The sequence below is a fragment of the Labrus bergylta genome, chromosome 14, assembly GCF_963930695.1.
Source record: "Labrus bergylta chromosome 14, fLabBer1.1, whole genome shotgun sequence".
Classification (NCBI taxonomy): Eukaryota; Metazoa; Chordata; class Actinopteri; order Labriformes; family Labridae; genus Labrus; species Labrus bergylta.
The window spans coordinates 28307563-28323159 of record NC_089208.1 but is presented as its reverse complement, the minus strand read 5'-3'; the positions used below and the strand labels follow the sequence as shown (position 1 = coordinate 28323159).

Genomic DNA, 15597 nt, shown 5'->3' with positions numbered 1-15597 from the left:
TCTACTTCCTCCATTATTCCTTGTCTAAACAGCTTGCAAAAGATAGCAAACACTCCACATTCAAATTACATCAGTTTCCCAAATCAGTGTGAGTTCAGACAAGCCAATTGTTACTTTGCCCTTTTAAAATCTCCCGTTTGGTCTTTTGGAGAGAGTAGCCATCTGAGGGCAACTTGTGATAATTAGACATGTTATTAAATGTACACAATGCCCTGATGCAGCAAATGTTTAGCCCGGCCAAGTGGCAGAGTGGCAGCATCGATGATTGGCTCCATCGGGGCTCGGGCCTCCTTTGATAAAGACAGAAGTAGCAGATCAATCTTCTGCTATTGCACTCACCCCTTAGAGTCCCTTCTCGTCTCGGAGGCCCTCACTTCAAAGCCAGGGGAACATAATGTACAATCTTTTAATAGCTTTAGACCAAAGCTCTGGGGAGCTCTCTGCCACTGTATACCCTGCCTCAGTCTAAACACCTAATCAAGATTACCTGGGCCGGCCACAATAGCAGCTAAATGCAATTCAAGATCCACAGTCCCTTTGAAGTCTTCATTGGGGAAAGCAGATGTTTCCTGGGTACAGGAGGTAATACAGCGAGCTGCAATTGTCCGACTTTGTTGTGACATCGGCTCGCTGAGAAGCAATTACGGGCCACCCAATTTAGTAGAAAAGATATTACACAGCTTACCATGCTCAAAATGCAATACAGGCTGGATGATTTGCTCCGTCTGATTGGCATGTTTATAATGGGTGACAAAAGGCAACGGCAGGGGGAATGGGTAAAGGTGAGCTCAAAGTGTTTGTGTGTGTGAGTGCTGAACCTCCAGTAGTCAATGACACCTGAGCCTTCAAACAACGGCTCTGTCCTCAGTGCTCGTCTGTAACATAGACTAAATATCCTCATAAAGATTCCTCTGTTTGGATTATTCAATCACCAAAAGTTTTTAAATTAGCTCTTAAACTGGAGACAAATAACCATCGATATACGTGTTAAGACAGCATAATGTTGAGCTGTTTTTTTCCAACAGCAACCACAATGTTTCTCTTCATAACAGCAGCATCGCAGCCCATTAGATGCAATCACGAACACACTTATTGATGGATGTGTTACAACTGGATCCACTCACTCCTGGTGACCTTCACCTATTCAGGCACAGAGAGTGGTATTCAGTGAAAAAGTCTTCAGCCCGTCAATATCATCGATCCACTCAGATGGTCCTCGCCACTGAGGGGAGTCCTGAAGTTAACTAAATGATTTTCATTAGGGCATTAACAGAACATATTGTCGAGCCACAAACGGTACATTAAGAACCACTGAAACAGTAAATTGATGTTATTTGACGTGGACAAGCAGGCATAGGAGTGGATGCAGTATCCCTCTGTTGGTTTTTAATTCCAGTGTGTGGAAAGTAAAATCACAAAGAAAATTGGTTTGAGCAGTCCTCTGTATCGCTTTGTTGTTTTATCTTTGTTTTCTGTCTAAAGGTTAATGAAATTCTCCAGGAGATGACCAGCACAGAATGTGAAGAGGACAGTTCAGACCCCAAGCTGAGGTGGCTCCAGAAAACACAACAGCTGAGAGTAAGACTCCCAATTTTTTTTTTAGCATTCAATGCAAAACATTAGGTGCTAATCTTTAAGGGCTTTACTAAAATGGATATGTACATTTTAAACTATAAAACTGTCACTGCCCATATACTGCCATGCATTCTTTATGTTCGGATCAAGCAGCAATCTCGGGAGTTGCAAAATAAAACCGATACAGAAGTGCAAAGTCCTGCCTCGGAAGTCACATACACATCCCCATTTAAAAAGCCTGTTTTTACAGTACAGTCATTTTGGTTACTTTAAGTCTTTTTTCAGAAATACAATTTTGAAATGAACCTCAAAAAAGTGTGGTGTATTCACAATCAAAAAACAAATGTTCTAAATTTCAATTTCATAATCACAAAACATACATGATCATTTTCTTCAATATCTAATCTTTCTCTAAGAAATCCATTGCATGTGTTTCTTTGGTTTTTGGTGAAATTCATTATCCATTTCTAACTTTTGTAATATTTTCATTAGAATACTCTTTTAATAGATTTTTTAATGAAACTGGAAAGAGCTCAAAAGTGAGTAGGCCTCTTATAATGTTATTTGTACATTTCGTCTCTAAAACACAACATGACTACTATACTATAGAAGTGTTAGTAGAATAGTAATATACTACAATATTTATTTCTTGTTCTCTCCTTTCCAGCCAAACAAAATAAGATGCATTCTAGTCCCCTGTTTTAGTCATTTAGCTATAGATCTAACATAAGTTTGATTTCAAGACAATTGAAAAAGAAAAAAAAATACATATGAAAACTATAAATATCCAATTCTTGTTTTGTTTCCTAAAAATGATTTGTTTTTGGTTGGAGTTCACGTCATGTGCTGCTGCACAACAACAACATAAAGTATTTTATTTTTCTTCAGGGAACGTGCAGAAAACCACTGCCGGCAGGTTTTCCAGAGAGAATGGGAGTCAGAGTGAAAAAGGAGAGCATTGGAGAAGCATTATTATTTTGAGCACTTGAGCAGCCACCTTAATGCTGCCAAGCAGAAGAGTGTGAATTTGTCCCCACTGGAATGGGCAAAGCTGGTGTTTGCTAAATCAGTGGGATTAGATGCTGAGACACACGCTCAGAGACCTCCTGCTAAATAATTTGTTGAGATCATGCAAAGAAGAGTGCCAGCCCTTCTTACATTTGGGAAATAATAGAGCTTATGTTTGTCTGCAGACTGCCGTTGTTTCTGTGGTGTAAATGTGTGGATTTAGGGCTGATATCTATAGACCAAGTAATCCCTTAGAACTAAGCATATCTGACAGAAAAGAAAGGAGTTAGAAATTGAAACTGTTACAGGAAAAACAAGATCTATATCCAGAATTTCTTTGCTAACATTGAAGCACAATAACCCAGCAGAGTTTGACAATGACTGTACAGATGGTGCAATGGTGCATTGTGTCTTGTGTGGTGTGGATAATTTGTAGAAAAAACATGTTACATTCTTATGTTTTGCTATATTTTTTGGTTAAAAGACACATAAAGTGGTATATTTTATTTTACTGTATTGTGGATCTAAATGCCTAATGGTTAGAAAAAAGCATTGCACAGGTTTTAAAATACCCTAAGTATCCTTTTTAAAATTTCTGCACTCACTGTGGAGCATTTGAACAAATCCTGCCTTTCATTTCTTATCCTATATCAAGGAAACAAATGTCAACCTCAAAATGTTAATCCTGCTCTATCCCCAGGTCGCCCAGAGCAGCAAAGGAAAAAAAACCCTGCGGATAGAAAACCCCATCCCTCCTCAGCAGAAGCAGCCCCCTGACCTTGGGGTCAGAGAAAAACAGGGACATAGTCTGAGCTCCCCTTCAGCAAAACCAGTAAATGTTGCTCAGCCAAAACATCTGAAGATGTCTCCATCACAGACTCTGCCTCCAACCATCCACCTCAACATCAACCTTAACACTTCATCCCATCTCCTTCCATCCCAGCAGAGGGGCCAGGATGCAGTACTTAACCTAGCATCCATTCAGGGGTGTCCTGTTTGGATCAATGCATCTGAGGATGAACTTGCACTGCCCCCTCGATATCTACAAACAAATCAAGCAATGCTCTTACACATGTCTCAGAAAGATGCAAATCCACAACTTACCAAACCAAACCTGGAGAGTGGCCCTGTAGCATGGCAAAGGTAGACCCTTTATTCCATTTTTTTTACTGACCAAAAATGGAGTTATGTTACACTTTAATGTTCTCAAATGGGCTTCGATGAGTCAGAAGACTATAAAAGTGCTATACAAGCTCAAGTCCATTTACCATTTCAAAAAATCTGATCACTGGGGTTCAGAAAATATAAAAACATTCTGTTAAATATAAACCAACTATTTACAATGATCCTAACACAACAGTTAATTATAACAAAAAGACCAGAGGGGGGCACTACAAAGTGAGATCAGAGGGTAAACCAGGTCTGATGTCCTTAAAGACAGAGATTTCATTTTTCTAATGCTGTCCCATTATAAATAAAAAACTATCTGATATTTTTAACCAGGTATACCCTCTGACATGCATAAATTTATTTTGGTAGGAAAAAAATACATGTAAAGCAGGAAACCACAAATCTGTGCCATGTTTGACATTTATCAGATTATTACCTTGTGACTTTAAACACTTCATGAAATGTTCAGATTTTGATGCAACTGCTAATTGAACACCTTTTTTTCTGTCATTCAATAAAAACAGACGTAAGACTTCATATAACTGTGTTTTTTTAAAAGGTTAATCAAAGTATTAAACTTGTTGTAAATGATGCATTTCTTACATTTTTTAAATAAGCATTTTGAAAAATACATCCAAAGTGCCCCCTGCTGCTCTCCAAAGCTCCCCCTTACGTACAAGTCAATCTATTTATGAAACACACTAGATATAGAAGGCGGCTTTAGCCCCTTGCTTTTAAAAGGGAAGCCTTCATCTTGCATTCTTTCTAATTGCCAAAAGAGGTTGACTCAACAGGTTGCAAACAAAATTCATATTTTATGGGAGCAGATGAGAAAGTGAGTTAACATTTTCCTAATGTAATTATGGTTTTAGTTGCTAGTTTTAATTCTCTTGCTGCAGGGCCTGGATACCTGTGATTGACAGGTTGCTACCAAAGCATTCAATTGTCAGCCAGGTCGGAGTCCTAGCAATGCATATCTACCCTTGTGTTCATCTTTTCTTCCTACTTCTGAAGACAAATAAGACGAAGAATTAAAAAGAAAGTCGGTAGAGGAAAATTATAAATATATCATATCATACACCTAATATTACAAAATAATATATAACATACTAAAACGATACAATGACAAACTTTATCTTTTTCTTGTATTCTGTTATCACTTTAGCCATCATAATGTATCCTTCTGTGTTTCAGATCTGCATTGAAGTGGCCATTACCCTTTGAAAGTGTCGATGAGAAGGGAAGTCCTCATGGGGTTCACTGTGAGGAATTTCCACAAGCTCCCCCTGGGAAACCCACCACCACATCATTGCCAGGCTCAGAAGTCTACACTGTTCTACCTCCCATAAGAATCTCACTGACAGAAAGCGAATCTGAGCTGAGCCCCGGTCAAAGTGTGAACCCAGCCGACTCCATCCACAGGAGCAGCTCTGATGGTTACCTGGTTCAGATGGAGAAGCAGAAGCAGAGGGCCAGAGGCACTTACAAGGTTTGTGTCTGTGAGCTTCATTGGAGTCTGAAAGAGGGAAACTGCATGTTCACACATTTCTGTTCTGCTGTTAAACACTGATAAAGTGCATTTAGTACGGTGGCCCTGAAGGTCAACTGTCTGAATATTTCGCCGACTGCAAAATATATTTCACCTGCTGCAAATATACTTATATAATATATATTTGCAGGAGGAGAAACATTTAGACAGTTGACCTTCAGGGTCATCGTAATTAAGTGATGCAGATAACCACAGAGAAACCAAGGCACTACATCTCAGCTGATGTGCTGTAGTAATGCCCAATCATTTTGTAGTTATTGCAGACATTTTCAGGGCTAGTACATAACCTTTAGGTGGTACTAAAGCAGAGGCTAAGCTCTTTTTTTGTAAAGACAAGATAACAAGTGATGCAAAATAAGTACAAATATATGAATAATCTGGGAAAAAATCTACATTTCTGAACACAGCTGTGTCAAATATCTGATACACCAAGAATGCATAGCAGCAGCCTGCTTTCCCTAGAAAGTGGACTGCTTTTAAGAAGAACAAACATTTAATATGAAGAGCAGACGGCTGCTAGGGACACGTCTCTAGCCACAGACTCTGGAGGACTAGACTGTAATCATACCAATCTGCAGAAAGAAGTTCAGCTAGTTTGACATTGATGTGTTTACTGTGGTTAAAGGAGATAGGAGAAGAAAACAATGGAGAAAAGAGGTTAAAAGATGTAAAAACTGCAGGCTATGACAGAGAAATCTGAAACACTTTAGACACTCCGATAGCTATACTGCACTGATTTATGCGGATCCATTCACCGTGTCTGCTTTCAACACTGGTGGAAATGTTCAGTTTAATGTGATTAATGACAGCTAGTGTAACTCAGGCTACAGAGTAAACAGTTGAAATGGATGCAGCATTTATTGTAGATTCCAGTGGACAATTTGTTTAGTGGTGGAAATAAATCACTTTAAGATCAATGAAATTATTTTCAAATCAGTATTTTGTGTCAAATTACTGATTTTTTAAGAAAGTAGTAACACGCAGGATCATAGTGAGCAGGTTGGTATCTTATATGAACCCATTCAGGATGAATCAAGACCAATCTGCTTTATGTCAGGGGAACAACCCGCTCACTTTACATTATCACTAAAGAACTTTTCAGTAAATGAAGATAGACATATTTATAAAAGAATAAGCAAGAAAAACTGCATGTATAAACTTGCAATGAAGAAACACATTACAACAAGTACATTTGAAGAATTTATTACCAGCACAATTATGGATAATGAAATCCTCGTATGATAGTCTACTAAGCCACCGCAACAAAAAAAAATTCAAGGTAAATATTAGTCACTCTTGGTCAACAAACAATACATGTAAATGTCATTTTTACAGCCTAATATTAATGTTCTTTTGACCTGATAAAATGAGTATTAATAATAATAGTAGAGATCTGATGAAATATCTGCCTCATCAATGAGTCCTGAGGGTCTTTTGTCTTCAATTTGACAATCCAATCTATTTCAGATTAAACTTTAGTGACGCATGTGTTTCTCCACGTTATCTGGGATTTTACAGAACTCTAGTATAGCTCCTGTTTGATATCTATGAATATCTAAACAGTGTTTAAATGGGTCTCAAGGCCAACAAACTCACTCAACACACACGTAACAATTGTGTTGTATTAGACAACATAAGAACTCATTATGCAGTTTCACCTAACAAAAGTGACACATGAATTCTTCCATTGAGGGGCATTCTGCCTTTAATCCCCACGTACATGAGAGGTTACACAAATAAATGTCCCTTTGAAGTCCCACATAATCTCCTCAGCTGTCTCCATGCTGGGACGTCTTAATCCAGCAGGAGTGTTCTGGTGACTCAGGGCACAAAACATCAGGTTAATTGTCTAGCTCCACTAAGATACACTTAATTGCTATAAGATGATGACTATATAAACCAGAGAGCCGTGGGCCCTGAAAAGCCATTTGAAGATGTGTTAGAGGATAAGGTGATTAGAAGAGAGCCTGTGAGGCGCTGGGCCACTAAAGATGCCTATTTGCATTTAATGATTTGGCTGCTGTTGTTTTCTTTCCCCTCCTGGCTGATCTGTGCAGGTGGGCCCTGAGTGCAAAGTGAATCAGCCATTCTCCATTTTCAGGCTAGTTTAACTCAGTACTTTTACATGCACAGTTAAGACGAGCTGCAGTTACAGCTCAATTAGGTCATTTATTGAACTACTGTCCTTTTCCCAGTATACAACAACTGCAGAAAAATCCATTGATTGATGGTTGTATGTCCAACCGCTACAGTGGTGATATCCCCTTTCTGCTAGTTAAGATTGGACGTTGTTGTGGTTGATATGTTACATCGCACACCAAACAATAGACAAGTTAGCAAACGGCAAACTGCTTTCCTTCCATCTATGTGCTTGTCTTGATTTCTTTTGGGCTTTCTTCTATGCACTGATGCTGTTAGACTTCCGGATCAAAACCCAGTGTGTGAACTGTGGAGAATGTGCAGAACGCCTACTGTATGTCAGTTTTGGTACGATACATATATAGGCATGCCTCTTCCACTACGCTAAAGCCCTTATATGCTGTTTACCATTCTGTGCTTAGATTCATTACTGGTGATAGCTACATGACTCACCACTGCATTCTTCATAATAAAGTTGGTTGGCCCTCCCTCACTGAGAGACGCAATAACCACTGGCATCTTTTTATCTATAAAGCCCTTATTGGAAAGCTTCCATCATATATCACCTCCTTGTTAAATCTGAACCCTGCTCCATTTTTAACCTGCTCGAGTGAGAGGCTGGTTCTCCAGGATCCTCATGCCAGGACTGACCTGGGGAAAACTGCTTTTAGTGTTAGTGCTGCAAACTCCTGAAATATTTTACAACAGGACCTGAACTTGAGCACTTTTATCCCTTATGGACACTTTAGAGATATTATTTTAAACCGCCCAATACCTGACTGTAACTGTTTTATTTGATTTTAGTTACTGACTTATCACTGTAATAATTTCAAGCTTTTAAATGATTTTAGTGTATATATTTTGTTGTGGTTATTGCTCTTATATTGATTTTATTTTCTGTAGTAGCATTTCTCGTTGTTTATCATTTATGTATGTTTTCTCGGCATCATTGTAAATGAGTGTCGCCCTCAATGATCTCTCCGAGAACTTAAATAAAGGTTGATGATGATGATGATGATGGAATGCAAAAGAAAATTGATTCTTGACCACATTATGTAGGAAATTTGACTCTGTTATTTCAGTCATTCTTACATGTTATCATGTATTTTAAAAGTTCAGTTTAAGTCAGACTAACATGGTAGGGTTTTGCTTTTATGAAATACTTATACTTAACAAGTAAAAGTTGTGTCAGGTACAACGTTTTGTAAACATACAGCTAACTGTCACAAAACTACTTATAGTTAGTGGAGATTTCATTTTTTAAACCCTATTTTGAAGTGTTCCTGCCAAGTTTACCCAGAAGAAGTTCTTCTTCTACCATAGACAGTTTCAAATTGTTATTCAAAATGTCTTGAAACATCATATGAAAGATCAGAAATATTCATTTTTTGTTTCTGTAAGATCCTTTTTTTTTTCTTTAAAAAAAAAAAAAACAGACATTGCCTCATCCTTCAAAGTCACCAGAATCTGTTAGAAAACACTGACTTTTCAACTAACAGAGTTAATGGCATCACTTCCTACACATGTGGCTTCAAAGCAAGTTCAGCATAGAGGGTGTGTTTTGGTTATTTGGCTTCAATAACCCTGATAAGAGATCGAGCTAAATGGTCACATGACGCTGGTTATCACTCTGATAGGTCAACCCAGAGTGCCTATGGGTGTGCAGCTGATAGTCATATATAACTCTGAGCAAACTATCATATAAGAAAAATATAAGAAAGTTCATCTTAATATCTCATTACCAACGTAAGTGCAACACCCATGAGTTAGCTCAAATGCATTTGTTGCGCCAGTTTTTCTTGTGGGATATATGGTAGATGTAACATGTCAGCCAAAGTTTAAGGTTAACAAACAAAACGGTATGGGACTAATAATAATTCAGATGAAAATAGGACCCTAAGCAAGTCTTTTATGCAAACACTGAAATATCAACCTGTCTCTTTGTGAATGTCTGAGAGAAACGTTTGTAAATTTTTTTATAGACTGATTGTGTTTCTACTTGTGCAGTGTATCTACATGGCACCTACACACACTACTTAGTCTGTGGCTCAGTTGGTAGAGTCAGTCGTCTCTCAATCAGAAGGTCAGGGTTTTGATCCCCAGCTCCTGCAGCCACATGTCCGATGTGTGCTCGGGCCAGACACTTAACCCCAAGTTGCTCCACTGCTTCTTCATCGGCATTTATATGTGTATGAATAGGATTAGTTAATAGGGATGGCCACTTAACATAGCAGACTGCCATCAGTGTGTAAATGGCTGTGAATGGGAAGGTGTGACCTGCGGTTTGAAAAGCGCTTGAAGTAGTCAGCAGATTTAAAAAGCGCTATACAAGCTCAAATCCATTTACCTTAACTACTTAAACACCGCCTTCTTTTCAATGACAATCTTCTGTCCATTTCAATCCGCACCACTAGCCAGTGAGCAGTCTCTTATCCCAAACAGAACCTGCAGGTTAGATGTTTGGCAAGTTACCATGTCAGTTTTCTCCAGTAAGTGAGTCACCAGAGTTAACCCTAAAGTTAACTTGAGAAGTCCTGCTTCATAGTATACCCCCTAGGTTTCCAAGAAGCGATGCTGCTTACTCCTTAGACACCAATTCCAAGTAATCTTTAAGCCAGCTGTCTATCTCAAAAAATCAGGTTCTTCACCTTCCCATTAAAAAGTCTTGTCTGTTCCAAAGATAGTAAAGCTGATCCAATCACATGTTGTAATTCTAAAAAGTTACTACATCTATCTTTTTTTTTTTTTGGATGTAAATAACTTTGTGAACTGGGTTTTGAAAGAAGCTATTTAAATAAAGTATTGTTATTATTATTATTATTATTATTATTAATAACAAAAACTTTCACTTGAATCCAGGATCTGTGGAGCTCTTTGCAGTGCCAAAGTTGATGTGGAAGAGTGCAAGTTACCCCACAGCCATACCACATTATTTATGTGGGATTGTACCACCAGTATCTAGATACTTTGTACCTTAGTATTGCTTGCCTTGTTGTGAGACACGCGCTGTATGCGGGATCTCTTCACCTTAGAGAAATATCCTCACAACAAAAGATTCAAAATGATACAAACACTCCTGAACAACATATGGAAACAGAGAATAAACATCCAAGACAGAACTCTAACAGAAATGGATTATGTATCCTGAAAAGTACAAATTACCAACTAACTACGAACAAGTGATTTTGGCTGATCCAAGAAAAAACTATAAAGCCTGGTTAAGTGCTCAGGCTAAAAATTCCCAGTGGAGCCTACTCATAGTCCTCCTGTGGAGCCCACCATCCCCACCCCTTGACATCCCATCTTTCCCACCATGTTAGCCATCATGTCTGACAAGATTACAGGCTCAATTTGTAAAGCATTCTGGCTGCACTGCCTGGGCATGAAAGCAGATGAGCGTGACTGAGGGGTCGCAGAGAGAGAGAGAGAGAGAGAGAGAGAGAGAGAGAGACGGGGGGGGGGGGGGGTTGGGGGGGCTTGAAAAGAAAGGTACCCTGTTGTGTCCGATGGCTCAAGCAAAATGAAATCCTCCTTCTGAAAAGCAGCTAGTACAATCTGGAGTGATTAGCTCCCCTTTGTCTGGAGCATCTTGTGGACGGCATGGACCCATGATCTCTCTCTCACACACACACACACACACACACACACACACACACACACACATACACACACACACACACATACACACACACACACACACATACACACACACACACCACAACAAGTATCAGGAAGGGGAATATAGTACATCTCTTTGTGTCGTCAGCCCTTTTACTTCTGTCACGTCGACTTCAGCTCACCATCAATATATCAGAGCAAAAGAAAGATGGCTGCCCTCAGACTGAAGCTTAACTATTTGATAAGTAGTTGTTTTTTCATGCCATGAACGAAATGGTTGTTGATGTATGAATTTTCAACCATTTATTGGCCTTATAGATAGACAGCTGTTGTTTTCATTGCTCTGTTTGTGTATCTCTGTCCCACTATTCAGCCCAACCCAGTCACAGCAGATGTCTGTATAACATGCGTCTTATTCTGCTTGTTCTGCATGTTTAAAGGACGCTTTTCCTTTTCACTTACTTGCTCATGGTTTCCAGGTGTTTTGCTGTTGGTTGATTAAAGGCTTTATATGTGATTTTTCACACTTAAATGTAATAGAAATCAAGTATATCCTCTGAAAATAACTCTGTGAGTCATGACTGTCTACAATGGGTGTAACACCCGAGTACCACTGTCTGTGATGTTTTCAGAGTCCTATCTTCAGTTTGTTTACATGGCCGGGACGGCGGCTGACTCCTCCCCTCGTGTATAAAAGTTGTTTAATTGAGGGACTAGAGAAAAGAAGAATAACATACTGTACTCACTGCTTAACTGTGTTTCTAGATCACGCTCATTTCAGGTAAATTTACATGCAGTGTGAAGACACAAGGATAATAAAGATTGCTAGCATTAGCATGCTAGCACAACAATGCACTGCGAGTTGTTTTGGTTTCATGCTGGTGCTCAAGGGCGACATCTGCTGGATCAAAAAATCGCATATAAAGCCTTTAATGTCCGGTCTCTGTAAATATTGTTTTTCCCTTTAAATACAACAGAAAAAAGCGGGACTGTCGTATATTCGGGGTCTAGACTTTTAAATGGCAATAAATTTTCACAACTCTACATCTACTGGAAATGATAGAATAATGAATGTAAAAATGTAATCCCAAGATATTGAAAACAGGATTTTATTATATAGGTGTTATCATGTATTATTCAATACAGCGTTGTTAAATGATAATTTTCATTTAAAAAATGTCTTGATGAAAACAAGATTTGGTCTTAAAAGTATTTTTGATATAACAATTGACATGGTCAAAACCTGCTCTTTTTGTAAAGGGTCTTGAGTTAAATTTGTAATGAATGGCTGCTGTACAAATAAAAACGACTGATTGACATCTAATATTATTTAATATTTATTTTAAAAACCCAACTTTCAGGGCTCTCTTGTGATCTTGGTCATTGGGTGTAGGTGTTCATAAAGCTCAATCGGAGCCATTATTCCTTCTGTAACAGTATATCAACTATCAGAGAAGTTGTTCTGAGTGTCTCATTCATTTCTAATGTTTAAGCATCTTTTTTCATTGGAGTTGTTTGAAATCTGGTTGGGTAAAAGTGCATCTGTATAAGATGATGTAGGTGTGCCAATGCATTTGTCTTTGATGATTAGAACATGAGGGGATCACCAAAGATAAAAATCATACATTGTCTCGGTTCTTAAGCAATCTTTTAATTTTTATTCATATAGCACTAAATCACAAACAAAGCTTTCTCAGGTCACTTTACATCTAAAGCAAGTCTAGACCACACACTTTGTCATACTGTTGAGTATCTTGACTTTTAGAACAATATGATGCCAATCCTTCTTGTGTGTTTTGAGAAAAGAAAGTCTAAGTTAAAATTGATGAATAATCAGATGATCACTGAAGGTCAGAAGGACATGTCCTCTGGGTGTCACATATATTGGAATCAGATTTCTTTGCAGTTCATCCAATGGCTGACAAGCCTTTCCCTAAATGCGTCACCCCAACATCTTCAGGGGATCATCCACGTTAGTAAACTTAGTCAACAATGTGGGGACATTGAGTATCTGAGCTGGCCATCACGGGAGCCCTGTATCACACAAGGTCATCGGGTGTATGTCGTGTGTGTGGCTCAGTTTGAAAGAGGGCTTAATCATCTCAAGAAACCTCAAAATATATGAACATAAGGTCACCATAGCCCTGTCTCAACAGACTTTGTAACATGGAATGCCAGAGACATTCTATCATTTTGGATTATTTATCTTTTTTTTTCTTGCTGTGTGTATCACACAAAGACTTTATCTTCCATGTTTTCTGTCTATCATTTGGTGTATTTTCAGAGATTCGGTTCTCAATGCACCTCTTTGAACCTTATGAGTGAAATCAAATTGGATCAAAATTGCAGTCAGGACTTTATTGTTTATATGAAGGTGCCATTTTGACAGCCATCAAAACAAATGGAGCTCAGCTTGAAAAAAGTGCTGCTTTAAATTAAGTAATCAGAAGTGTCACTGGATTTATGCAAACACAAAGAGAATAAAATTCAAATAATAAGAGTCCAGAAACTGACAACTTGTAAAACTTCCATCTCTCTCTCTCTCTCTCTCTCTCTCTCTCTCTCTCTCTCTCTCTCTGTCTCTCTCTCTCTCAGGCTTACAGTCTTAAAGACTACAAGCAGCTGAGGTCAGATATAAATCTTCAAGGCCTGGGTCCTAACTACAAAGCCATTGAAAAGACAGTAAGTACTGAACTGTCACATTATCAGAAATTGTCATTGACCCGCCGGTCAGTGTCATATGGATACATAGCATTTGAATGTAAATGTAGATGATGTGCCCAGGAGTGTGTACAGACTTGTTGAATGGGATGGCTCAACTATGGCTCTGACTTGCAGGGGTGGCATGACGGTTGTGTGCACAAACACGCTAATGAATAGCATTTTATTTACCCTTCTGTCTCAAGTAATGATATATATTTTAACAACTAACATTAAAGAGTTATACAGATGTTGTGTTTGTGTATATAACTTATACACTCTAAAAAATAACATAGCACAATTGCAACATTGAAATCATCTAATCTTAATTCTTTAAGTACTCAAAAATTTGTGAATAAATCAATATTTGCAAGCTATAAAGTGTGCAGGAATATCTTACAGACATGTTCCCCTCACATGCACCTGTCATTTAAAGTGGACACAAATAGGCCCAGGCTGGTGGTATGCCTTGGGCCCAGCATGATGTTCTCTTTAGAAATTGGGCTCCCATTTCAAGAGAATACTGTAAAGGTCATTTTAGGGCCTCCAACAGTTGAAACTATGGTGATCTGCGAAATGTCTTGATCAGCCATTAGTTGTACACAAAGACACTTTGAGGGGTCACCATTTTTAGTTTTATATAAGTACCTTTTGTGTAAAGCCGTTTTCTTTTTTTGGGCTAGCCAAAACAATAATCCCATTAATAAAAAAGCTTTTGTGAAATGTTTGCTAATTAAAGCAGCTTTGGCCACTAACCTAGCTAAGCCCATTCCTTCCCAGCATCTCCCTCTAATCCAAATATGTTCACTTCTGGTTTAAAAAAAAAAAAAAAAAAGCTGGTAACAATCGGTAACAATCAAAATATCAAACTGAAGCTTCTACAGCCTTTCTGACATTTAATCAGTTTCTATCAAAAACAAAAAGAAAACAGACAGAACATAGAACAGACCATAGACGATATGGATTGACTGCTCAGACAAAAATGTGATTAATATTTGTTTGGACAAACGTGATGTCATTGTTGTTTCCGCTGACCCCTTCTTATTGTCCGAGTTCATTATGTAAAGGCTCACATGCTGTTCCACAGATAACATTTCATTTCAGAGTGAGCCTGAGAAGTTAAGTGCTCTTAGTGCTTTGATATATCTGTTGTTAATCCCCAGTTGTAAAAAGTGAGCATGTTTGGCCAATTTAGTCCAGATTGAGCCCTGTGCATCTCCAGGGCCAAGCCCATTAATGAGTGATATGTGTAAATGTTGATCGGCCCGCTGAATGGCTCGCTGTGTTTAGGTTTTTCTTTTATTGGCTGTGTTGAGAGTCTCTGCCGAGGGGACACACAAAGAGAAGGGCCTTAAGGGAGAAATGGTTCAGTTAATTAAACCCCCTTTTATAATCTGCCTCTGTTTCTCTCTCTCCCGCTCTTCTCTCTCGCCCTTTTACAATCATCATGCTGAGAAATTGAAACGGCAGAGGCTGTATTCAAATGTGATCCGCGAGCAGAACAAAAACATAAGTAGGATTCCCTTTCTACCGGCCAAGGGCCCGGAAGGCAAGGACAAGAAAGTTCCCAGGATGAAGGTGAGCGTGTGTGTGTGTGTGTGTGTGTGTGTGTGTGTGTGTGTGTGTGTGTGAACCCTAGCACATGTCTCTGTCAAAACATGTGTAGCTGTGGTTGTTTTAGAAAGACGTTTGACCAACTTGATGACAAAAGAATATTAGAAGTTTATGTTACCTACTTGGAACCGGTGTAGGTGTGAATATTCAGGATTCAGGGCAGGGGTCTACTAACGCTGTTTTTTGGACTGGCAGCTCCAAAATCATTTAAATCAGAAGAGACT

The 15597-nt window shown here is 38.6% G+C and overlaps 1 protein-coding gene across 1 annotated transcript in view; it reads left to right on the top strand.

Annotated features, from left to right (window-relative positions):
- Positions 1–15597, top strand: part of jhy (junctional cadherin complex regulator) — a 29587-nt gene that overhangs the window by 8117 nt on the left and 5873 nt on the right. Inside the window, exons 3-7 of the mRNA XM_020646034.3 lie at positions 1483–1578; positions 3284–3726; positions 4948–5242; positions 13655–13740; positions 15208–15337. Coding sequence (XP_020501690.2) covers positions 1483–1578; positions 3284–3726; positions 4948–5242; positions 13655–13740; positions 15208–15337 — 1050 coding nt within the window. The remainder of the gene's footprint in view (positions 1–1482; positions 1579–3283; positions 3727–4947; positions 5243–13654; positions 13741–15207; positions 15338–15597) is intronic.